The sequence below is a fragment of the Meleagris gallopavo genome, chromosome 3 (genome assembly GCF_905368555.1).
Source record: "Meleagris gallopavo chromosome 3, MGAL_WU_HG_1.1, whole genome shotgun sequence".
Lineage (NCBI taxonomy): Eukaryota > Metazoa > Chordata > Aves > Galliformes > Phasianidae > Meleagris > Meleagris gallopavo.
The window spans coordinates 83,335,722-83,361,794 of NC_139406.1; the positions used below are offsets into that span (position 1 = coordinate 83,335,722).

Here is a 26,073-nt window from a genome sequence, read left to right on the forward strand (position 1 = left end):
ATGGTCTCATCTATTCTATTTCAGTGGTTAATTTGTTTTTCCAGGGGAGCACTTGGATTTTCTTCAGCTGCACTGAGCTCCTGCTGGGTGTCATTTGGAGGGGAAAGGGCTTAATGTGGAGTAGGGATGGCTGCCAGCACTGAGTGGATCGGGCTGCCCTGTGTGGGATGTGAGCGTTGTGCCAGAGCAGATGTGTGTCCCAGCATGTTTTATGAACTTCATATTATATGGCCTTGATTGAGTACTGAGAGCTTGAATGTCCACGTGGGGCTTCCCAGGTGTAGTTCCTCTTGCAGAGTAGAACCCAGCAAGAGCCGGGTTGCTTGTCTGATGATGGAGTGGGCGTGCTTTGACCTTGAGTAAGTCTTGCTTTGCTTTTTGATGTGTGTGAGGCTCTGTCATCATCCAGTGCTGGACTGAAATGCCACTCATTGGCGATGATCTCACTGCAGTGTGCATCCCTCCCTGCAGGCACAAACCCAGCAGACACGGGATGATTTGCTGTCTCAGGGTGTGCAGGCTCACTGCTCTCCCCATCACTCAACTCAGGCTCCTGTATTTGTGCTGAATGGTGAGCTGTAAGCTGACAGCTGTGCCTTCTCTGTGGCCATGCGGTAACCCAGGAACTGCAGGTAATGGTGTGGCAGTGGAAACAGGATGTTGATTTACTGTGGTTTTCTTTGTACCCAGACTGCATTTGCTTGTGCACAGCACTCCTCTGTCTCCTGGTAACGTATTTCATGGAATTACAGGTGGGTCAGAATGGACCTTAAAGCCTGCCCAGCCCCAACTCCTGCCATGGGCTAGTTGCCCCTTACGGCCTCAGGCTGCCCAGGGCCCCATCCAACCTGGAAATGATCATTTCCAGGGAGGAATGTTTGAACTGTGAACCCCCATTTTCCTTAATCATTTAATCACAATTAGTTTTTCTGCTTGCTGAGTTACAGGAGTAATTTACATCACCATTAAGCTGCTATCAGCTTTTTCCCTGAGGTTATTCAAACATGACCTGAAACATGAAATTAGTCTCAACTGCCTGAGTAACAAAGGCTCTGTCATGCTTCAATCTTTTCTCTCTCTCTTAGCTTATCCAGAACCAACTTTATGAAACTACTTCTGTGGTGGGGACAGGATATTTGCATGCATTTGGGGAAAGCTTGGAGCTTTATAAAGGAAAAGCTTTAAAATGTTAAAAATAGGGAGAAGTATTTTGATACATTTGTTTTGTTCCTGTGAGTTCAAAGAGAAACATGCACTCCCATGGGGGCTAGATTGAAGACTTGAGGTTATTAATTTCTCTGTGCATGCCTCCCTCTCCTGCTCTGCACCTCCTTCTGGCAGGAGGTGAAACAACCCACTTCAGCATTGAGCTCCACAGGCTGGGACTCAGTGCCTCAGCAGAGGAGAACCAAGCTGAGGAGTGATTACCCAGCTGGGTGCACATGAGGCTTTATCTGCTGGTGCAATGAAAGGACGTTCTTAGTTCTGAGAGCTCCTGGTGATGCTGGCACCAGGACAGCAGTGAGCAGTGCAGGACCACTTACTGCCATAGCATTGATACAGACACCAAACCTCTCTTAGCCGTACACTTTTTTTCCCTCCAGCTCCTTTTAACAAGGAATCTGGAATCAGCAGTCCTGGCAAACATTTCAATATCTTTATTTCCAATTGCGTGGCTCATCTGCGATACAAAAGTCCAGTTTCCACAAATAGTTATTTAGAACAAAAAACAGTGATTTATACATAAACAATGACATACAACATTTATAATGTGCAGTGCAGGGATGAGATTCAGCAGATCATGCCAAGATTTAAACAAGCATGAACGATAGAGGCTAGCTGATGGTTACAGTTTGGTGAGGCAGTACCTGCAGTTGTCTCAAAGCACAGAGGAATGACAATTCTTAGCTGTGCTTTTCTCATCCTCAGTCCCTTGGTTTTGGCCTTGGTCCTTCTCCATATTCATAGAACAGTTCTGAATTCATCAAATATGAAGCTAGGCACATGTGCTTCAACAACCTAAAGAAAAGGAGCTGGTCAGTTTCATTGTTCATTTGTGTGTTCTGCTCTTCCATTAACACAGCATACTTAATCTACCCCTCGAGCACACAATTCCATTGACCCAAACAAGGAAGGAGCATGGTGCAGGCATGGAAAGTAAAGCAAGCCCAGGGCTGTGGTTGGGTCCAGAGGTACAGTGTAAAAATGGAGGAATGCTGACACTCACTCTGCTGTTTCTCCAGCCAGCACCAGGCTGAGGTGTACCTGGTGCCTGTGCCAGCTCCCAGCAGCTGGTATCTGATACTGCATGGGGAACAAGGGTGACACTGGAAGAGTCTCCCTTTTAGCCCAAAGTACTGCTAGGAATCAGCAAGTTTTCTTAACTAAGGTACAAAATAGATCACATAGGATTATGACTTGTTATTTACATATAAGATTACAAATATTTCATCTTCAAATGCTGCTAAGTTGCACTTAATCCTAAGAGAAAGTCTCTCTACAAGCACAGACTTTCAGAACTTCCCTTGCATGTGAAACACAGAAGCTGCCCAGGAAGCCCTGCTTCTTTGGAAAGAAGGCAAGGCAAGGAAATGAAGGGACAGAGACTCAGACTCTCTGAGGCTCTCAGCCTTTGACTTAGAATATTGCTAAGCTTGTTATAATTTATTTCATTCTGCAACATCTCAGAACTTTGTTTTTTTCTTGCCCTTTCCTGAAAGCCCCCCAGTAACAGACTCAAGGATTAAACAGAAACAGGCTATTTCTCCAGTCCATGCAAAATAGAAATCTTTCCTGTATTTTCCACCTTCTCTGACTTTTCTAGAAAAAAAATAACCATGAAGATACAAGGACTAATACAAAGATAGTTACACCAAGTACAGAAGTAAACGCAGGTTGTACAGACCTCTAGCTTACATAGACAAAAAAATCCATTTGGACCCATTCCTGCCAGGTAACAGATTTCTCATCTCTATTTTAGTTTGGTGTTCTTTTACAGAACATCTAAAAAGGGTAAAGACTGCTCTTTGGACATTCCTACCAAGTCCATCATTTTGGATGCTCATTTACAGATGATGCCACATTCTAGGGTAGGCATGAGTACAATATGCAGCTGCAGCATAAACCAAACTTAGTTTCCCTGAACAGGGCTCCATTTAGAATGTGTACAAATCTCTTTCCAACAGATTAGAATATATCTGATCAGAGCTTTTTCTCCATCTAAAAATATAACTATAAATAGAAATGAAGGGAGAGAAAAAAAATTAGCAGTGAATAGCAGTTGAATAGTCTGTAAAGAATCCAGCCAGATTCAAGCTGGTGTAGGTAGAAACTGTTCTACCACTGGCTGCCACACCCATTAACTCTCATATGGACATTCCCCAGTATCGTGAATTCCTTTTCAGCTGTTGTCTTCAGATGTGGAGATACACTGCAGTTCAGTGGGGACAGCACAGCCAGCGCTGTCTGAGAAGACAGGGAATTTGTTCTTACCTTTCTTGGTAGTTTTGTGTAGCGAATGTAATCCTCCAGGAACATGAGGGCAGCCACCACATCAGCAGGCATCTCTGGTATCTTCTGGCTAATGTTAAGCAAACATGAAGACCACCATCTTACCAGCTGGTCAGTTACCTGTGTAACACTCTACAAAAATGCCAAGCTTCAAATAATACTTCTTCCATGATGTACCGCGTGATTCCATTACAAGAAGAGATGCACTTTAATCTTATACTCAAGTCAAACAATATTATTACGTTAAATGTACTTTACTAAGAAATAAACACTCTGAAAAAGCAGTGGGAACCCTTAATGCAGGTGATACATAAGGAAAAGTGAAGCATGGATACCTGGTGCACTGTTCCATTGTTGAACGAATGAACTGACCGATCAGAGTCAGAAACTGTTCTGTGTACCTTGAGTGGAACTGTTTCAACAAGGTAAGGAGCCCCAGAACTAAGGGAAGCCAGTCAATCTGATCAGCTGGCCGCTTGCACACCACTCCTGCACAGAAAAAACACCAACCCAAAACCACACATTTATAAAACAACCTATTCTTGATGGCAGAGGCAAACATATGTTATGTATTTTCATGAGATTTTCTTCTGTGCCTCCTGTTCTGCTTGTCCACACAAAAATCAAAAGCCATCGTAGCAACTGTATTTCTCTCACAGCAAATGGCTTAGTGACATTAACTAAGGCATAGGATGGAATGGCAAAGTCAGAAGTTTGGATGTTGTTTCCTACACCACTTTGTTTTGCTTCAGTAAGTCCTGGTTTCAGCTAGGATAGAATCACAGAATTGCTCAGGTTGGAAAAGACCTTCAAGATCATCAAGTCTAACTGCAACCTGACCATACTACTCTTAACTCTAACAACCCTCTCATAAATCATGTCCCTGAGCACCACATCCAGGTTTATAAACACATCCAGGGATGGTGACTCAACCACCTCCCTGGGGAGCCTATTCCAGTGCTTAACAACCCCTTCTGTAAAGAAATGTTTCCTGATATCCAACCTAAACTTCCCTGACGCAACTTGAGGCCATTTCCCCTCGTCCTGTCTCCTGTCACCAGTGAGAAGAGACCAACCCCGCTCTTGCTGTAAGCACCTTTCAGACAAAGTCAATTTTCCTCCTAGTAGCTGCCATGGTGCTGTGTTGATGAGAATAATATTAATAGCACCGATGTTTCTGTTGCTGCAGAGCAATTTTTACACTGAGCCAAGGATGTCTGAGCTTCTGACACCACCCTGCAGCAAGGAGCTGGGGGGCACAAGGAGCTGAGAGGGGAGGGGGCCAGAACAGTGACCCAAATGGGCCAAAGGGATATCCCACACCATATGACACCATGCTGAACAAAGAAACTAGGGGTGAGCTGGCAGATGATTTCACATAGTTTTTCATTAGATTTACATAAACAGTAAGCAACTTATACAATACCTAAATTTTTGCTGTACTGAAGTTTGGGAAACTGTGAAATCAGGAACAGGAAGTTGACAGTGGGAAAATATGGCAGACGTTTTGTTGTGATGTAGATCTGAGGAGAGAGGAAAAAAAAAAAAAAAAAAAAAAGGCATAGGTTTTCCATAACTGTTCCCGTCAATTAATAACGTGTGAAAGAGAAAAAAGCAAATTATATCAAGCACTCAAATGTCAGCCTGACCTTATTTAATGGGTTGTGAATGCCAGCTGCTTCCAGATAAGCTGTGATTTCATACAGAAGAGTGTTGTCTTCTTTAGGATAAGGCAGTGATGGATTCTGATAGTGTGCTTCTATATCAGCCAGTATGGCTCTGAAAGAGAAGGAAATTAATTGCATTAAATCCTTATTTGAACTATCCAGAAATAAACTTCACACGATGGCACATCTCATTAATATAAAACCCTTCATGCATACAAAATCTATAAATGGTTACAAGTAAAAGTAAACCACCTTTTCTTTTTTTATAAACCTTTCTACAAAGACATTTTTGTTTTAAAATTAACAGCACATTCATCGTTCTTACGTCTCATCCAAAAATGACCTCAAGTCTAGGTAAAACCAAGCACAATTAAAAACCTGTGCTGTCCACTAACACTCCCATACAATTTCTAGCCGAGTTGTTTACATTAACTGAGTTGTTATAGCAGCTGTATGTTGTGCATGCTTGAGGGACCTGGACAGGCTTAGGAGGAGAGATGCACAAACCTCATGAAGTTCAACACAGCCACGTGCAAGTCCTGCACTTGGGTTGGGGCAATCCTAAGCACAGATACAGACTGAGTGAAGAACAGACTGAGAGCAGCCCTACCGAGAAGGATTTAGGGGTGTTGTCAATGAGAAACTCAATGTAAGCCAGCAATGTGCGCTTGCAGCCCAAGAGGCCAATTGTATTCTGGGCTGCATCAAAAGCATGGCCATCAGAGCAAGAGAGGTGACTGCCCCTCTGCTCTGCTCTTGTGAGACCCCATCTGTGGCACTGCATCCAGCTCTGGATGGACACAGACCCGCTGGAGGAAGCCCAGAGGAAGGCCACGAGGATGATCAGAGAGCTGGAGCACCTCTCCTGTCTATGAGGAGAGGCCGAGGGAGATGGAGTTGGACAAGAGAAGGCTCCTGGGAGATCTAGCAGCTTTCCAGTACCTACAGAGGTATAGAGCATTAAGCTAAAAAAAGGTAGATTTAGATTAGAAATTAGGAAGAAATTCTTTACATAGAGGGTGGTGAGGAAATGAAACAGACTGCCCAGAGAAGTTGTGTATGTCCCAACCCTGGAGGTGTGCATAGCCAGGTTAGATGGGGATCTGTGCAGCTTGGTCTGGTGGAAGGTGTCCCTGCTTGGGGCAGAGTGGGTTGGAACTTGATGACCCCTGGGGGTCTCTTCCAGCCCAACTCAACTTCTATTCTTTAAAAAAAAAAACAAAAAAAGTTTTTTGGGTGTTCAAATTCAAATACTCATCCACCAAATCCAGTCAGACTCCATATTTTGCCACCACATAGAGAGCTGTTTGGCTGACAACAATCTGAATAAATACACTGCAGCAAAACATGCAGCCCTTCAACACGTTTTAGTTCTTACTTATTGAGATTTTCCAATGCAGCAGCCAAATGCTTGGAGTCAAACCTGCAGGAGTAATTTAATTCATTGGTAATCTGCTGTCTTAAGATCTGCATCTGACCAACCTGTTTGTGCAAACAAGAAACAAAAAAGTGCTGTATCATATTGAATGCAGTGGGGGATGAAGAAATTTAAAATAAAGGAAATCTTAAGGAGTAACAACATACAATTTACAGTAAAATAGATTACATGAAGTCCTCATTACACCTCATTCCTCTTCTTCCCCTCGTCTTTTCTCATCAATAGCACAAATATTCATAGCACTTTGAAAAAGCATCATAACAAAGGCAAGATAAAGAAACACGTTAGTGAGACAGCTTGTCTAAACCTTCAGCATGTTAGACTGCCTGCTGTGTGAACATGGCATGTTCAGGACACACTGCTGCTCAAAACTTCAGCCTCAGCACATTTACATTCACTCTACACCATAGGCAGTTTATGGACTTGAAGCTGTGTATATAATGGGAGTTCAGGAACTCTCATGAATCCAGTCCTGCTTCATTTGTAATGTTAAAGAATTCTACCAACATAAAACAACACTGTAAAATAAGCAGTCTAAGGTACATAGCCAAAAGCTTAAGAGTGGATCCTATGCATCAATAAATAGTGTCAGCCTACCTTCATTATGGAGTCTAAATATGCTGTCCAGATCTTTTGAGTTTTTGCAATTGCTGCAGAGTAAACCTTGTTTGAATTTGCTGAGACGAAAAAACAAAACAAAACAAAGAGAGAAAAGAAATAAATGCAAGTGTACGGAGACACCAGCTTTCTTCTATTTTAACCAGATAGCACTTACCTATAATTCCTTTGAGAGGACTGACAGCACTCATAAGTGCTTTTAATGTATCCTGGACTGTTCTGTCTCGTAATACGTTTTTCTGAAACATACTGAGGAAATTCTAAATAAAAGAAAGACAGGTAAAATCCTCACACATGTGCTATGCTTGATGGTACAACCACATTTTCAACACCAGTCTTTTGCTGCAAGAGGAGAGGCAAGAGAAGTATTTCCACAGATGAAGAGTTCTGGAATCCTGTAGTCAGACCACTTGCTTTTCTGAATTCCACTCATCAATGTTAGGACAGTTACAGATTCACCTCCTCAACACACATACCCACTGCAGACAACCAGCTGTTCAACTGTCAAGGAGAAACTCTCCATCAATACTGTATTTATATACTTAAAATCTTTAACCAGATTAAGACTAGATTTTTTTCAAAGGAAGACTTGCTTATGCTCATGGGCACTATGGGCCACTGCACTGAACTGACACTGTATTTATATCATAGTGGACTCAAACAGTCCAATCTTCTCACCGATATCTAGACAGAAAAATAAAACCTGTCCTTAAAAGGTCAAATTTTGAGCACACACAGGCTGAAACTGATGCTTGAGAGGCACTGTGTAACAATAACCTGTACTAACTCCATTTACCCTAGGGCAACAAGTCTTCTATCTGCAACTGATATTCTACCTTTGGGTTGGAAATCACTAAAGTCAAGTTGACTTTCAAAAGTCAATAGAATGTATATTTCACTAGCAAAGTTACTAAGCAATAAAAGCAATGTGATCTTGAGAAACTAAAGTTCAAGAGTTACCTGCAGCTCCTTCACAATCATAAAACACAGCAGCCTGTCTAAACCGTTGAGGCCAAAGGTACCCAAAGTATCCTGTATCTCTGAGAAGAGACGGCTACTGGTCACTTCCTGATGAGTTTTGACATCATACCAGGTGTTCATTTGGTCAATATAACACATGATTCTAAGGAAGAGTTCAAGAAATAACATATCTCAGAACAAGCTGCAGACAGTTTTTGTGATGCTCTGAGTAAGGCGTTATCTTATTCAGGCATGCATTACACAGCTCTCTCTCTCTCTTTGCCAGGGTTCCTACATTGTTTTGCTTCTTTTACTAAAATCACAACTTCTCTACTCTATTTAAAATGTACAAGGCAGATCAGGTAAATTTTAGATACATTTTAGATAAAATTTTAGATAAATATGATGATATGTCAACCAAATAAAAACCATTTGTTGTGTATTTCCTTTGAATACAGTGGAATCGGACCAATTCAATGCAAACAGCTTTAATACAGCTTGTGATGCACAGTACTTACTTTGGGTCTGTGATCCTCAGGATTTCTCTACAAAGACGACCAATAAATGTTACAGATTCATCTACAGGTGTGAATTTTGGTATAGGAATATGAGTAGACTGGTATATGCTTTGCCAGTCTTGAATCTGAAAAATAAGTTTTAGTGCATTTTACAGTGTTACCATTGCACATTTTTACTTTGCTCTCAAAACTGTTTTAACTTCAAGTAGTACAACACAGAACAACACAGAACACTGTAGATCATACACAACAGAACACTATAAAGAGAAGAATGAATCTTATGACGAAGGGTAAACAAGTTGTAAGTGTGAAGGCTGAGAAAACTACTTCCACTCCTAGCAAAAATTTAATCTGCTTTTTATTTATTTTTTTTTTAAGTGGTAAACTGTCTGCTGTTTTGGTAGTTAAATGAAAATCTATTCACTCCTCTAGTTGTGAAATGCCATAAGATCTGACAACTACTGCATCTACCTAAGCCTGCGTGCAGATGGCTGACTACAGATATAAAGAAGACTACTGCAATTCTGTAGTTATTTTTTGTTTCCTTTCAGGAAGAGAGGAAGGATATCTTTTGTGATATCAAAACACTCTTTTTGGGGCACTTTACTCTTACATATAAGAGTAAAGGATGCTGAAATAATTCAGAAAAAGCCAGGAGCAGCTTTCTTTCACGATAGGTAACATATTTAAAGACAACTGAAAGGACCGTGCATGATGGACTGACTACAAGTGTTCTATCACTCAAAGTTCAACATTCCAACGTAAAAGCATTTTTTGTTCTTGACTAGCACCTTTGTTCTTAAGAAGTTGTTGCACTCCTGTTCCACATTGTAGTTAATAATACGAGACACTTCCTCTTGCCAGATTTTTAAGCCATATATATTGACATAATCCTGGATATATTCAAATGATCGATGGAATCCATCCATTGTTGCTGCCATTTCTTTCAGTTTAGGCATCAGTTCACTTGGCTGGGAAGGGAAGAAGATCATAAAAGTAAAATGGCGAACAAGTAGAATACAAAGAAAATATGTAAGACTTCTAAATGGCTTTTTGAACCACAATCTCTCCATGTTTCACTATGCTCCAGCCAGAACTAAAAAAGCACTGGGAGATGTGTCACACTTTGTCTGACATTTCAAGTCGCTCTTCTTAGAAATAGGAGGAAAAATATTTTATAACTTTTCTTGCAGGATACTACTGATTGATCTAGGATAGAGACTTAGCAATCTGGACAGGAACAAAACAAGGAGCTGTAACCCTTATTTTACTTTCTTTTTGTATTCTTTACCTGGCATGTTGCCATGAATTACCACAAGGACAGAACTGTGAACTCACAATTCATAGGACCCTTAGAGCAGAACAAAAATAGGTCTTTGAATTCTTGTACTCCCACTGGTCTATATTCTAATTTTAACATCAAATGAGGCATTAAGAAGTTCAGAAATTTACCTTTTTGCATGAAGGAAATCTATATAGAAAATCATTTCCTAGAAGGAAAAATTATTTTCCCAGCCAGGAAAGCTGGGATACAGGCAAAATCAAATAAAATCAAGCTGTTACATACCTTGGCTCTAGGATTGAAGATGAGTCCCCTGTGAAGAGCCAGAGCCACCCGTTTCACTAGCTCCTTCCTTATTCCATCTTCTAGTAACTGTTTTGGGTCCACCTAAGTAGAAGAAACATTTTTTTTTCTGAAAATCAGAAAGATATCAAAAATATGAAGGTATATTTGGTTTACCAAGAAATACATTAAATACTGATTTTGTAATAGGGAAGCAGTGCTCACAGACACAGTTTCCCACCAGCTTGTCCAGAGGATAAATACTTAAGGTATAATAAACAGTTCCTTTAAGTTGAATAACAAATGTTTTGTTGTTCCCATATTCAAGGTTTGTTAATGATCCATTAAGAATGCTGTACAATTATAAAAACCAGAATGTATTAAGAACTGTGTTTTGGAGTCCTGAAAGATATAGGAAGAGCAGTCGTTGCCAATGGAAGAAGCAGCTCTTCAGAAAAGCCTGCAGTCATTTTTCCAATAGGAAAAAAAAAAAAAGAAAGGTTGATGAACTTATTTACAAGGAGAACTGTAGTTTCTTAAAGATCTTAAATAACACAGTTCTAATCTGGATGTCATGTCAAAACCTGTTTGAAAGTCTGTATGCAAGCTCATTTTCTCTCTGGTTTCTGTTTCTTTATATCTTCTATCTAAGTCTTGCCTAATATGCAGAAGTCTATTTGTGCTCCAGTGCTAACAGTCACCAAGTGACTTTTTCTTACTGAAATAACAGAACATTACCTTGATGATACCAACTAACGTAGTTTTCATCATGAGGATGCCTTCAGTGAAAATTGAAATTGCGTGGGTTAGCTTGGCAACCTTTAATAGAAAAAGAGAATACAAGTTACTGACGTGATTTAACAGATTTAGATAACGACTCCAGAAAGACACATTTTCCAGTTGTAGCTTCCTGCTGTAGGTAGTATGATTTGCACTGACATACTTCCAATTTTACATCTTGTTCCAGTCTTATAGTACAGCAATAATCTTTCTTTTAATTAGATTGATATAGCTATGTAACCAGTAGGAGAGAACAGGTGCTACTCAGAAGCTTTACAAAGATTATGGGAGATGTGACTTGCTGTATTGCATGTGTATAAAACATCAAATCAGTGTCTCTGAGCAGCCTAGGGACACAGTTTGAAGCAGTGGTAAAACCTGCTGCTAGCAGTGAATCCACTTCAGTATTTCCACTGACAAAATACTGCAGCACACTCTCTTAGTTTTAAATTATTAGGTAGGTATCTTTATGCTCAGAGTTCAGAAAAGCCAGTCTTTTGCCTTTAAGACGTTTGCAATGTAAAATAGAGGCAATGCAGTTCCACAGAAGCCACAAGTGAGAAGCTTCCTTAAAATTAAAAGAATATTATGGAATACTGCCTCCTCCATTCCTGCTCTCCCTTCCCCCAGTAAGTTTTGAATGAGTTTAATGGGCAAGTCTAAACCCAGTGTTTGGATCAGCTTAATTAGAGACCACAATCTCTAATCTAATCTCTAGAGTTTAAAACTCTAAAAGTGAGTATTTTGAGAAAAACTGCTGGAAAAAGATGGCATTTTAACTGACATTTGGAGAACTAAAGGATATATTATTTGGGAGAATTACTGACCTATTCAGATTCTCCTGCTCCTCATAATCTTCTGTTAAGAACATGTATGTTTGCTCACCCTCCCAGACCAATAACAGTCAGCCACAGTCAGCACTGAGCAACAGCAACTTCTTCATCTGATCAAACCAACACACCCTCAGTCTCTATTCATATTTGAAAAAGCTTAGCCCTGCTGCTTTATTCAGTCTAACTTTCTCCCTTGCCTGGAACACACATTCCAAATTGTGATAGCTCCATTTCAGACTTGTGTTGTTGGTCTGTTTGGTGCTTCCTGCTCCCAGACCCCAAAAATCTTTATCCTCATTTACAAACAGATTTAGCTTTCCTCTCTTTTTCTACAAGATCAAAAATTAGACTTTTACAAACAGGACGGAAGTTACTCATCTGTCTTCAGGAAAACGATGGTATTCACATTTAATAACACAATTTCAATTCTTACTCAGTCAACACACCCAATTTCACTTTTAAAAGCATAACCCTGTGGGAGCTGTACCTATTCAAATTTAGGCTGAAGTCAGCTACCCCCCGTGGTACGATTTGTAAGAGTTCCCTATTTTAACTGCACCTCGTATCGTGGTCCCAGCTGAGCATAATCTCGTAGCTTGTCCTTATCAAGGCGAGTTGGCACTTCAATAATGTCGTGGGTCTGAAGCTTTATTATTTTGAGAAGAGAAGTAAACATGCTCTCTGGAATTATCTGTAGAACCTTCGTAAAAAAGAGAGACGAGACAAACAGTCACTACATTATAAATCAAAAAAATCAGAAATTGTGGAAAAGTAGTTATAGAATGAGACAACGTCTGCCCAAACTTTGCCTACCTTTCTTACATAGGAAACCAGCTCACCAGAATAATACTGTGATACACTGAGAAGATCAGGACTGTTTGCTTGATTGATACGGAGAAGTGGCAGGTCAAGAGCAGAAGCAAGCTAGAAACAAAATTAACATTTTAACTTCGTGTCTACTTTCCTAATAAGAATTAAATGACTCAACTCTTTTGCCCGGGCTACAACTCGAAGTACTACATTCTTCCTAAATAGCAGTGTTTTATTACAATGACAGAAAGTTTAGTATTGTGCCACATTCCTCACTTTATCAGTTGCAGAAGCTATTTTTTTCCTGTGATTTTACTCTCCTCTCTCCCCTTCCCACGCTATTTCCCATTCTTAACTCCACAGACAATATTTTTATTGGATGCCAAATCTTCATCAAGACAGAAAAACGGCATAAGCAATCTATCTTCAGTCTCCTACATATGCTACTTTGGTAGTGATGTCTGCAGCAAGTAACTGTAATGTATCCAGGCTATTTTGTCTAGCAGCAGTAATGTTACTGGTTCTACAGAATAACATAAATAACTTGGTTTCATCTCTAGTAAAACTAAACTTGAGTTAATTCAGTAATTTTACTCTAACAAAGCTAGATACAGAAAATAGTGGTAAAAGTGATTTAAACTATTTGTGACTTTATAGACTTAAGGCCCATTTAACAAACACTTTGATTGACTTGCAGTGTTAAAATACCTTCACATACCCTCACTTACCTTTAGAAAAGTAGCTCTGAGTTTAGTTACCATAGATGGACTGACTCTTATGCTTTCCTGCATAATAGATGTAAAGCTGAGTAAGAAATAAAGAAAACAAAATCAGCTCCTTCCCCCGAAACTATTTTCAACTCAGCTGTCATTAGCAACAGTGTAATCCAGAAATGGCATAGGAGAGCTGGGAAACTTCACTAAAGAAAGATTTTGCTCTGAAGAGCTACTGACTAGAAAAAAAAACAAGTAAGGTGGGGGAGATGGAGGCAAAAGACAATGACATCAGGGATAGAAAACGAAGTAGCAGCTTAGCAAAACTGCACTATGGAGAAGAAGTTCTGTACAGTTTTTCTTCCCCTGCCTGTTTTTGGTTGAAATGAGAACTCTTGTATCTTAGGGGACACCCAGCCAGACTAAAGGCTGGAGATAGAAACTTAACAAGACTGTTAAGTTTCTGGATAAGAGTTAACAGCCATGCCTGTCAAGTTAATAAGAGTTAAATATATTCAACAACTCACAGAACAAGACCTTAAGAATTTTTTTTTTTAAATTGGAGAGTTTAAGACAGAATAGCATCAATTGGATGGGACCTACGAAGGTCACTGAGTTTCACTGTGCTATAATAATAAAAACATTCACACACGTTACTACTTAAAAGTTTCACCACTGATGACTTGGAAGAAATGCCTCCTGCTGGGATACCTGTCAATTAGTTGCCACGCGTAAGAAAGGTCGCCAACTATCTGCATGGTGATCAAGACCTCTTCTTTAATGTTGATAGTTCGGATCATCTGATGTAGAAATTTGCGGGTGTCAGCCAGAAACTGGCAGACTTGTAGATTAGTTTCCAGCTGGTGAAACTCTTGGACCTGTGTTTACAAATAAAACAGCAACAAAAATTCTCCTTTCGGTCCATTCACCTCTACAGACAGCGATAGAAACAGAAATCATTAACCTGACATCTCTTCAGACAGTGATACTACACTGCACTGGTCTACTTTAGAGAATGTTCAATAAGAAATTTTGTGAAGTTACTGCAGGAAGTGTACTGGGATTCTGTTATAACCTAGGAAGAGAAACAACATGCACATAACAAAATATGGTATTTTTATTTTGCCTTCAAAGTTACCCTCTTTAGGTTCAAGTGAATTTCAGACCTTCTCACAGTGCATTTCAGAATTTCTCATAAAATAATCAGCAATGTTGACAAATAACATTTGGTACTGAATTCATTTCTCCAGATATCCCCACTAAAACTCAGCCGCATGTGGCACAGTTTTTCATTCTGTATCCCTTATTTTACAACCATGAGGTCTACGGGGAAGTTCTGATGACGGTATGTACAAAACTGCAAAGATACACTTAATCTGTTGTTAAAATGAAAATCTGCTTTGTAAATCATTGTTTACATGTCTTTGCCATACCTCCTCCAGTGCCTGTATTAGCTGCACAGTTTTTCTGCCTGCTGCAGTGGAATCATCATAGTTAAGAGACATTATTTGCTTGGAGATTTCTCTGAACCAAGCCTGGAGATTTTCTATGCAAGAACAAGAAAAAAATTAATCAAATCTTTCCATGGGTGGTAAAGAAGTAATGATGCAGGGAATTTGCTACAGTACAAAAACACCCCAAAACAATCCAGCAAGACACCCCAATAAAACAAAATCAAGAAGCCCTAATTGCTATACTAAGGGAGATTATTTACAAAGTTGTCATCTCACTTTTTACATTACTAGCCTTTCAACGCATAGATTTTAAAGGAGCAAATGCTCAGGTGAATATCATGCAACATTACAAAACAATTATAGAAACAAACTGGCATTACAAAAAAAGAAGCCCTTTAAATAATGAATTTACATTTTATAAACGGCTTTATAATGGCATTTGCCTTAACAGTTGCAATTTGTGTGTTCTGGCTACAAGCAGTCCTTAAACTGATGCTTTATGCAGTTTCTGTGATCAGACTAGACTGCAATCTAATATTTTTACACCAACAGAAAAAAAAAAATTCAAAAACGGAGCAAGAAATTTAGAAAAAACAGATTCATGTTTTTACAGAGTTCCCTTGGAGAAGCTCAGAAATTTGGTAGAAAAGTAAAAGTAGCTTTGAAAAAAAAAAAAAAAAACAACAAAACAACAACATTGGTACAATAGAAATCCAGGTTACAACTAGGAAAAGAATGTGAGGAAACCTCGAAGCATCTCCATATTTAATGGATATGATCTTTCCACTCCTTTTTACATAGAATACAATAACATGAACTCTATTACATGTGGAAAAGTGAGATGGTATTTCATAACCTTACCTGCCACCTCTAAACAAACTGATACAAACTGGACTGAAAAAATATAGCCATGTAAATATTAGAACCTAAACGAGGCTTACATATGGCATATACACAGTAAACCTAAGCAACACAGCATGTAAGAGACCTCAGTGGAATCTAAGGCATGTTAGATTTTTTTGTATTATCAGTATTAACCTCATTTTCTTTCAGTATCAGCCTAGAAATAAAAAATATTTTTTTCCCCTCTCCCATTGGCTCAGTTTTCAGTCATTACCATTTTTCTCTACTCTTGTGAGAGGCTTAACTCCTGAAAAGACATCAGCAAGCTCAGTCATCCTTTCAGATCCCTCTTTTTTGTAATTCTCCCATTTTGTCTGTTTTTCTGACAACATTTGCTTGAACATCTATTGAAAACAAGGCATTTGGTTTATGAGACTGGCAAGAAGACACACTAAAGAAAATGAAATAAAATACTGAAATCAGATGGAACTGACTTACAGGGAGTGCTGCATAACTTCAAGACCTTACCAGAATATTAAATACGAAATTAAAAGCACTGAGAAGTACAGCCAGTGAGATAAATATAGTGTGATAGAAATAAATTGCTTATGTACACACACAGATATTGTTGGGTTTCAGCCAGTTATAGAATAGCCTGTACCTTTTTTTTTTTTTATTATTTACAGATACTAGAAGACTCTGATCTAACACAGACTTATAACTCACATAGTCATCAGCCTACACAGAGACACTCTATTCAAAACAGCATGTAATTAAAGTTCAGCATACTCTTTGATATTTAACCTATTAAAAGAATTAGCAATGCTTACCATCAGGATGTTCATGCAAAGTTCTCAATAAATACAAAGACGCTGGGAAAGAATGAAAACTGCCAATTACTGAGGAGACTGAAAAAGTCATCAGCCATTTGCAGCTCTCTATAGAAAGCCCACGATTAAGTGAAAAGAATCCATTCCTTTTAACTCTTCTCTGTAATAAATGTACAACTACTGCTTGAGCCTTCACTTCTGTTGTGATGTTAAAGGGAAAACAGTGAAGAAGGCAGTAGCACATTACCTCTTTCAAAATGAATTCAAACTGAGCTGTATCCAGAAGAAGCTGGAATAAGACCTTGGGATTGTACCTTGAGTCTGTTAGAATCTGATCCTTTATCTGGCGGAGACGTTTGTTATTTGGATCACAAGCTAAAAAAGGAAGGACAACAGTACAGAATTCAGCCCAATTTTTCAATCTTTGTAAACTTGTATTTAATTGCTTGAAAGCAAAAACATTTTGGTCTCATAGGCTCATCCCCACTCATCCTGCATTTACATGGATTTAATCAGCTTTGTACAGCTCTGCATTTGAACAGTGAAGGTTTCTGGGGTGCTCTGGCTTCATTAAAACTCTTCTGCTGGCTTCTGCAAACCAAGTGTGAATTTAGCACTTCTTATTCAGAAGCCCATAGATCAGCATTTCTTAAGACTGTTATAGAAAATGCATGGAGATGCAACACCTCGCACATAATAAGGAAATATATGCACGTTTACTTCAGATAATGATTTTGGGAGCATGATAGCAAAATAACAGCTCAACACACCACTAAACACAGCAGATGACGTTTTGCTGACTGCACACAAAGAACTTCTCTCGGGATGTAAGATGAAGCACCGGTACAGCAGGACAGACAATTCTGAAATAACAATCTGGCACGAGGTCTTACCTGTGTCTGCAGTGTGAAGCATCAACCAACGGATTGCTACATTGCAGTCTCGCAGGCAATTCAGCAGTTTGGGAATATTGTCCAGCACCAGCTCTTCCCTTAGGCAGCCCTCTTTGAGAAACTGCTGCACTTGAGTGTGCACTCGCTCAGTGACTGCAGCATACCTGTTTGCCTTAGAACATAAAGTGTTTGCATGGATGTAATGCTTGTCTCTAAGGGAATGCACTATGTACATTACGGCTGGGGCTTCTAAGAACTTAATGGGGACAAGACCAGAAAAGCGTTCTCATTCCTAATACAAGCTTAGGAAGCGTCATCTAAAACTATCTTGCTGTGTGCCACATTGCCAACAGAAACACATAGATTCTAGAACAGTTACTTAAGAAAAACCAAACACTGTAGTTAGCTTCGGATATGCCAATACTGAACAACACCTTGATGAGTACCAGCAACTATTTGGTCAAGTCACAACCTTGAAACTCTTGGGGGAAACAACCACCACAAGAGGAGGTGAAACAAGCAATGCTAGGAGGACCAGAGCTTGAGACTCTGAAGTATTTTTTACTTTGTTATATATAAAAAGTTATTCACAGTACTCTATTTGAATAAAATTCAAACAACTCTATACATGAGAAAAAAAAATAGATATTTGAAGTGATTACACAGACTGAAATCTTGCTAAAAATACTGAAATCTGGTTTATGTACCTGCTCTTTTACATTTGCAATATCCAGTGTGTAGTTGAGGGCAGTTTTAGCAGCTTTGTAGGGCTCCCATGCTTCTGCTAGATTGACGGTGATTCCCATGTAAATGCTAATAACCTAAGCAGAAAACAAGAAGTGTTAGAAAGTGATATATTATAGGCATGAACTGCAGCTGGCCTTTTGATAGCCATATTCTTTGCTGCAAAGTAAGAAGAAACGACATGAAGCAAAGTTTATGGGAGGCTCAGTCAGTTCAGACAGCAATGTGATGGTTCCTTCTATTATTATGTATAATCCCTGTGAGAATTCTTCAGAAAAGGACCTAAACAACCTGGTGGGCATACTGAACATGAATCAGACATGCAGCCTTATGAAAATAAAGACTAATTATACACTAGACTACACCATTCAGATTGTGTCCAGTGGATTGAGGGAAGTGACCACTCCTCTCTCGTCAGCCCCATCAGGTTCCATTTAGAGTAACGTGCCTGTATTTGAGTCCCTCAGTACATGACTGGCATGGACAAACTTGAATGAATTGAGTGGAAGACCACTAGGATGGGACTCACTATGGAAGTAGAGGCTGAGGGAGCTGGGCTTATTTGAGTTAGAGCTCTCAAACCTTTTTTTCCTCTGACTGCAGGCTTCCACTGCTTAAATGGAAGTTATGTGCAAGACAGAGCCAGACTCTGATCAGAGGTACAAAGGAAAAAGTCAAGAGGCAACTGTCACAAGCTAAAAGAGAAATTCCAGTTGAACAAAAGGAAGAAATTCCTCACAAGGACAGTGATCAGGCACAGCCAGAGGCGCTTGCAGACACTGAAGAATCTTCTATTTAGATACATTCAAAATGCTACTGGACACTTCCAGGTATAACCTGATTTAAATCTGAAGTTAGCCCTGCTTTGAGAAGAAGGCTGGACTAGAAGATGCCCTCATGCACCTTCCAGTCTACATTTTTCTAATAAGCACTCTACCATGACGCTATCAGAATACAGCTGATTTAAGCATTTACAACAATTATTGTTATATTTAAAGAGCAGCTGTCCTTGCTTATTCAGAAGGACTGACTCAGTGCCTCATTCTGAACAAAGTAAGATTGCTTCAGAAAAGAATCAGAACAGATGCACAGAGAACACTCATTTGGTGTTTTTTTTCTTTTTTCAGAAAGCATATTGTAAAAATTAAGTACATTGCTTCTATAACATTAAACCCAGAGAAAAAAAATTTTAAACAAAATTAAATTTTACCCAATTATCAGGAAAGTATTTATCCACTATCTCTCTCATTTTTGCTTGTTGTGTGTGAAGAATAGAAGCATCAAAATACAGAATCACATAGAGCATAGCAGCCTGAGTAGCCAGGGCAGTGCTGCGGTGTTCTGGTAATGGATATGCAGAAACCTGGGAATGGAGACCAAAATAAAACAGAACATAATATAACGCAACAAAACCACTTGCAGTGGTTTAAAAAGTTTAGACAGTACTGTCTATCTATCAATACACATACAACATAAAGCATGCTACAAGATAAGGGATACGCAGGTAAGCTGGACGTGCTTATACATGCAGTGTATTTACCAGACGTATTTTACAGAATATAGAATTTGACTGTGGAGATGTCAGCTACCTTTTACAGGTTACAATAATAAGTCAATATTTGGCATTCGGTTTTAGATCCCTCTTATCTCACAGAAACCTACCTGATTATAGATGTCGTCTGACCGCAAGCGGCCAACAACCATACTGATGAATGTTTCGCTTATGGGTACCCTGCTGAAGTAACTCTCAGGGTAGTTTGGAGGTCTTTTAGCTCCAGGTTGGCTTGAGTATCCAGTGCTCCGAAGCAACTTACAGATATCATCTAAATTGGAATCAGCAGAGGATCGGGCAGCACTGTTTTACAAAAGGAAGGAAAGAAACTGAGCTGTGTGACCTTATAAGTTTCCTCCTTTCACTTCCCTTGTAGCTTTGTTCTTCCTCTAAGGAAAATGATTGGATCATAGAATCGCTGAGGTTGGAAGGGATCTTAAAAATCATCGAGGTCCAACTTCCCTGCTGTGGGCAGGGCTGCCACCCACCAGTTCCAGCTGCCCAGAGCCCCATCCAACCTAGCTTTGGTACTAAGGTCTGGAGGACTTTTGGATGTTTACCCCACGAATACAATTCCCACCATACTATAGCAGGACACTGATACACGTTCATATTGAAATCCCATTATATACTGAGAAGTATAAATGCAAGCAAAGCAGCATAGGCACACCATAGTCCATTTTCTAGTTACATTATGTGTGAAAGGATTTTCACTTGAAACTTCTAAGGTTCTACCTGTCATATAACGATGCTGTCAGCCCACTCTGGAAATCTCATATTTGATTCAACTTATCTAGCAGTGTAACTACAAGAAGTCTTACTTGCAATGCTTTTGCCACATAGATATTCAGAGCTTCTCAACTAGGCAGCTGTGTTACCTTCACAGCTAACATTTGTGGTGCTATAACTTAATCTGAAAGTCTGCCAATGGACTTCAAATCTCTTGCTCCAGTGAGTTTTGCAGTGAGACCCATAACAGTCGCTCATGCTATGAGCTCTGCTGATAACCAGTGAGTTCTGCAGAATTATCAGTCTATCTGAATGATCAAACAAGTGCAAATACTTCCATTTATTTTAATGCAATAACTCAGTGAACCGAGTAAACCATATTACATTCTTTCAGCTGTGAGTACTTCTGAACACCAAAGTAAGTTACCTGTATCTGTAATAGGAAACCAACATTCTTTCTCTGACTTCTCCTTCAATTTTCTGGTCAATGACCAGCAGCATGACTCCATACAGATAGAGTGCTTCACACTGTTTGGGAAAAGCAAGAATGAAGGGCATACAATTTGAAGGAACGTTAAAAGACAAACAAGTGCTGACAAACTAACAGAATGCCAACTATTCAGTCAATACAACGTAAGAAACAGCAGGCTGTACACTTTTGGTTGCTGTCCTCCTCAAGGCAAGCCACAGCATTACAGTATTCTTTGTGAATTTTAATTTTTCTCTAGTTTTGCACTTATCAGTTCATTTTCTACTACTACAACATTTTTGAATACTTACTAAAAGTTGTTTTCCATCTTCATTAAGGAGGACCGTTTCTAATGTTTGCTGGATGTAAATTCCTTCATTGAGGTCATCTAAATATCTAGGAACCATGACAAAGAGTTGGTAATTGACTACTTTACTTTCAAAATATGTTTCCTCAGAACTCAATTGACCAAATTCCTCTGAAAGTCAACAGAGACAACAGAACACCCTGCAGTAGTACAAGCAGCAGCAAAGTACAAAATGAGAGCCTGGATCGAACTCCTAGTTAGAGCCAACCGGTTGGCAAAACACTCCTCTCGTTTCTAGATGCTCTAAGTGAACTAGACTCCATAACTTACAGCTCACATCCTCTTAATAATCATATGGGAGGGTAACAGCTTGAGAACCAAGTACTGAGAAGTTCCTCCTCAAGTGCAAAATATAGCAGAAATATCATATTTTCAAGTTACCACAAAAATACCTCCTAGAAACATGTTAAATTTATGTCAACTGCAATTTAAAGAGGTGGAGCTAGAAACAGAGACTGTTCGTCTGGATGAAGATTACTTCTGCTTAGTAAAGGGCTTTCCAGTAAAATTACATGTTACCATAAACCAATATTTCCATACAAACCAATAACAACAGCAAATCTTGTTTTTTTAAGGTTCCCTGGATTTTTTTCTTATTACATGACCTTTTCCTACTGCATTTGAAGGGACACATAGTAAATTTAAGGCAACTCCATTGAAGAATTAAGTTTAGGAAAATAACGACAATGAAAGCTAAAGAAAAAAAAAAAAAAAAAACAACAAACCCACCAGGATCTGGCAAACTGTTTTGCAAGACCACAAATATCTAGTCTTTAAGAAACACCACATGCATTCCTGATACTATACCTGTTTAAATCTACGATGTATTTATGTACACTCTGAAAAGCTAGATAAAATCTTGTCAAAATTTCAATGTTGTTTTCACGAAATTCTTCATCTAAATCCAGTAACTCTGGTTTTGCTTCCAGTTTGCCTTCACATACCTCAGGCCCCTACAAAAAAGGCAACTACATTTAGAGACAATGTTTGACTGTGTCCATAACACTTTTCACTAGGACACAAAATACACAACTACCAGAATGACAACAAAATTAACCTTTCCTATTAAAACAAGAACTTGCTGTTTTCTGAACTATTTAATGATTGTATTCCATAAAAAGGAATTTTACACTTTTTTTTTTTTAAACAGTGATTTTAGATGCGATTTCTTCTATGTAGGCAATGGAAAGAGACGATTAACATTTTGGGTAAAACTGATGTATCTGAAGCCATAGTGCAATCACTTTGAAAAGCAGCAGTGCTGCTTTGCTTCCTTAACATTCAAAAATCTTCTGGTTTCCATGATAATTGTATTTCTTACCAATCATACCTATCTACTTTTAAATTTCTGAGTAATTTGTGTAAATAAAAATAATTAAAAAAAAATCTAACAAACACATCTGAAGGTATCTGTGAAATCATTTGTGCTTCGAGTTTTCAGCTTCTGAGGCTCCCAGCCAGTGCCCAAAGTTTACAGCTCTTATCAGTTCTCCTCCTCCCCAGTATTGCTGTACTACTAACATGCATTTTAACGTACAAACCAGCTAAAGTCAAACTATGCTGCATCTGCAGCTCCTTCTAAATCATACTGAAAAATGATAGAGGAATTAAGCTTTTTGCAAGAGGTAAGGAAAATAAGGACTTTTCATGCTCACTACTCTTTATTTGTTGATTCAGCACACGTGACAATTCCAGTGAGTGAACAACCACAGTGTTGTTCAACAGGAAAGCATGAAGCAGCTTTCACAACTGCAGAGAATAAGCTACAGATAACCAAAGGAAGGTGGGCATACTGCCCACAGTACTGCTCCAGAACACCCAACCCACTGCACAGGCTCAGAACCTGGTGGTGAAAGCAATATTTGAAGTTACTTCAGGAATAACACCTGAGAAGAAAACCCACAACTCAAGTCTTATACGACCAGTATTTGCCAAAACTCACAGGCCTCATCATACATTCCGAAAGACTGTTCTTCTACATACATACATAAAATTGTAACTACCTTCTAGCACTAAAACTCTATGCATGGGTACTGGTTATACTTCTCTTTTGCCCAGGTGCCTGTGAACAGAGCATGCATCAGACTCTTTCTGCTCACTGAAATTGAGTAAGATGAAGCTAAGTATAATCAAAACTATATAAAATGCAGAACAGTCCAAAACTGGAGTGTTTATATGCAAGCATATTCCAGTTACTACCTCAGTTTTTTGTAAGCATAAAGCAAACAGCAAATCCCAGAAGCAGCAAGGTTAGATAAGACCACGAAGGTCATCTACTCCAACCATAAACCCATCACTACCTTGCCCACTAAACCACATCCCTTTGTACCACGTCTACCCTCTTCTTCAAAACCTCCAGGGACAGTGACTCCACCACCGCCCTGGGCAGCCTGTCCAATACCTGACCACTCTTTCTGGGATAAATTCTTTCCTAGTATTCAACTTGAACACTGGTGCAACATGAGCCTATCAAAAACCTCTTGGCCTATCACTATTACCTGGGAGGAAGACTCCCACCTCGCCACAATCTTCTTCCAGGCACCTTTAGAGAATGATAAGGTCTCCCCTGATCCTCCTCTTCTGTGACTGAACAAACTCAGTTCCCTCCACTGCTCTCTACTAGATTTGTGCTCCAGACCCTTCACAGCTTCACTGGCCTTCTTTGGACACAGTCCAGGACCTCAGTGTCTTTCCTGCAGGGACTGAGCACAGTACTCGAGGTGAGGCCTTACCAGTGCTGAGTACAGAGGAACCGTAGCAGTAACAAGTCACTGCAATCAATTCTGAAGCGTGTTAGTAATAAACACAACAGTCAGGAATCAGTTTTGTAAGCCTTATGTTCAGGACAACAATGCTTTACAGACAAGTTTAACAACAGAAGGAAGGGGTTTACCTTAAAGTAACTGAAATCAAAGATGATATCTCCATACTTCTGTTGATCAGCCTTGTCCTTCAGCCTGAAAACCCCAGGGATAAATTCGGAAAGTCTTAAGAGCTCTGCAATGATAGCATTTCCACAGGAGACAATCCGAAGAATTGCCTGACCACAGAGGTTATTTTCAGCAAGAAAATCCACCATCGTGGAGCTGGATGCGAACACGCAGCACACGTCCCGTTGCCTGTTTTCGACCGTCCGCTTCTAGGTCGTTTGACAAAGAAATCCTAATGAGAAAACGGGCTGCTCCATCAACAGCACCTGCAGAAACAGAACCAGGCACACTGAGCGTCGCACATTCAACTCCGGAGGGACACAGCTCAGGGGACGTGTGAAGGGTCAGCGATGGGATTAGACGTTCTCAGCAATCTTTTCCAACCCGAATGACTCTACGAAACTTTCGACAGTGTAATCTACGCAGATTTTTAAGCGCACACCGACACCTTTCACAGAACCACAGAACTATAGGGGCTGGAAAGGATTTCCAGAGAACTTCGAATCCAGCCCCTGCAAAGCAGGCGAATTGCAAACGCAGCATTTAAAGCACTTGGTAAAACGAAAAGCACCGAGTCCCTCCCCAACACAAAAAGGCGCTCGATGCGCTCCCCTACGCCGACCGCCGCACCGAACGCAGCGCGGGACGCTCCGAGCCGCAGCCCCACGCGCCCAGCCGTGCCGCCAGGCCCTCGCTCCGCCGCCGCCCGAGGCCCGGCTCTCCCTCACCGCCTCAACGCAATCGCGAGCCCCAGCGCCGCGCCTGCTCACCGCGCCCCGCCGCGAGGCAGCGAGGAGAGCTCGGAGGGCCGCCCGAGGGGAGCGGTGGCGGCAGCAGGTGAGTGCGGGCGGGCGGCACTACGGCTCGGCGGGGCGCGGCCCCATCACATGACGGCGCCGTCAGCAGAGGCGCGGGATGATGAGGCGGTTCCGCCGATCAGCCCGCCCCCCTGTCTCTGTCAGGCCTCGGCGGCGGGGACGAGGTGAGCTGCCGGGGCGGCGCGGGGGGGCCCGGCCGCCTGGTTTGGGGACGGGGGGTGAAGAGGAGGGCTAGGAAGAGGGGCTCGCTGCCGCTTCTCTCGGGCGCTGTGTGAAGCCCCGTATGGTACGCGGTCAGCCGTGTGTCCGGGGGCAGCGCTGCTACCGGAGGTCGGTGCTCACGGTGTTGTACTGATTGGAAGGGACGTCTGGAGACCATCCGGTCCAGCCCCATGCTAAAGCAGGCTCATACAGTAGCTTGCACAACGAAACATCCTGATGGGTTTTCAATGTGTCCACAAAAAGAGGCTCCACAACCCCTCTGGGCAGCCTGTGCCAGGGCTCTGTCACCCTCAGAGTAACAAAGTTTTTCTGCATGTATGTCGGTATGAAACTCGCTGTGTTCCAGTTTGTGCCTGTTGCCCCGTGCCCTGTCAGTGGGCGCTGCTGAAAAGCATCTGGGATATTTGCCTTGTCTCTGCTGCTGGTTTGGGAGGTTGAAACACAGGGAAATTGGGTCATATGCTCACATGTTAAGTCACAGAATACGAGATGTAACTTCAGGTTTCTGCTTAGCAATCCAATCTGGACTATACCTACCCCGTGAAGACAGGCTGATGGAGCTGGGCTTGTTCAGCCTGGAGAAAAGAAGGCTGCAAGGAGACCTTGTATTTAAAAGGCGATAATAAACAGGAGGGGAATCAACTTCTTACTTGGGTAGATAGAGACAGGACGAGGGGGAATGATTTTAAGCTCAAGGAGGGAAGGTTTAGATTGGATGTCAGGGAAGTTCTTTGTAGTAGGAGTGGTGAGGTGCTGGCACAGGCTGCCCAGAGAGGCTGTGGATGCTCCAGCCCTGGAAGTTTTCAAGACC

At 40.6% G+C, this 26,073-nt stretch overlaps 2 protein-coding genes across 4 annotated transcripts in view; one reads left to right on the plus strand and one right to left on the minus strand.

Annotated features, from left to right (window-relative positions):
- Positions 1-1,643: 1,643 nt before the first annotated feature.
- WASHC5 (WASH complex subunit 5) lies at positions 1,644-25,131 on the minus strand. Of its 2 annotated transcripts, none has more exons than XM_085221670.1 (29): positions 24,993-25,131; positions 24,186-24,488; positions 22,100-22,245; positions 21,237-21,321; positions 20,884-20,984; positions 19,838-20,030; positions 19,386-19,538; positions 18,139-18,252; positions 17,432-17,603; positions 16,786-16,913; positions 15,983-16,112; positions 14,845-14,957; positions 14,123-14,289; positions 13,427-13,502; positions 12,702-12,812; positions 12,448-12,588; positions 11,014-11,094; positions 10,279-10,380; positions 9,503-9,682; positions 8,712-8,836; positions 8,194-8,356; positions 7,391-7,493; positions 7,213-7,292; positions 6,556-6,659; positions 5,160-5,289; positions 4,937-5,033; positions 3,846-3,999; positions 3,493-3,580; positions 1,644-2,019 (listed from the first exon to the last, which is right to left on the minus strand). In XM_085221670.1, the coding sequence occupies exons 2-29, from the start codon at positions 24,369-24,371 to the stop codon at positions 1,963-1,965; spliced, it is 3,480 nt and encodes a 1,159-aa protein (XP_085077796.1). In that variant the 5' UTR covers positions 24,372-24,488; positions 24,993-25,131; the 3' UTR covers positions 1,644-1,962. The 2 variants fall into 2 exon arrangements, with proteins under 2 accessions (XP_085077796.1, XP_085077797.1); XM_085221671.1 differs by having other exon boundaries at positions 24,951-25,095.
- NSMCE2 (NSE2 SUMO ligase component of SMC5/6 complex) overlaps positions 25,101-26,073 on the plus strand; it is a 129,328-nt gene continuing 128,355 nt past the window's right edge. Inside the window, exon 1 of one of the 2 annotated variants that reach the window (XM_085221673.1) lies at positions 25,101-25,204. The gene's annotated coding sequence lies outside the window, so the exon portion shown is untranslated. The remainder of the gene's footprint in view (positions 25,205-26,073) is intronic. The other variant, XM_085221672.1, reaches the window with a different exon arrangement.

Coding starts and splice junctions, on each gene's coding strand:
- WASHC5 (XM_085221670.1), bottom strand. CDS start 24,371: ATGGTGGATTTTCTTGCTGAAAATAACCTCTGTGGTCAGGCAATTCTT. Junction 16,914..17,431: donor GCTTCACACTGCAGACACAG/GTAAGACCTCGT, acceptor TTCCTTTTTTAG/CTTGTGATCCAAATAACAAA. Junction 9,683..10,278: donor TCTTCAATCCTAGAGCCAAG/GTATGTAACAGC, acceptor TTCCCTTCCCAG/CCAAGTGAACTGATGCCTAA.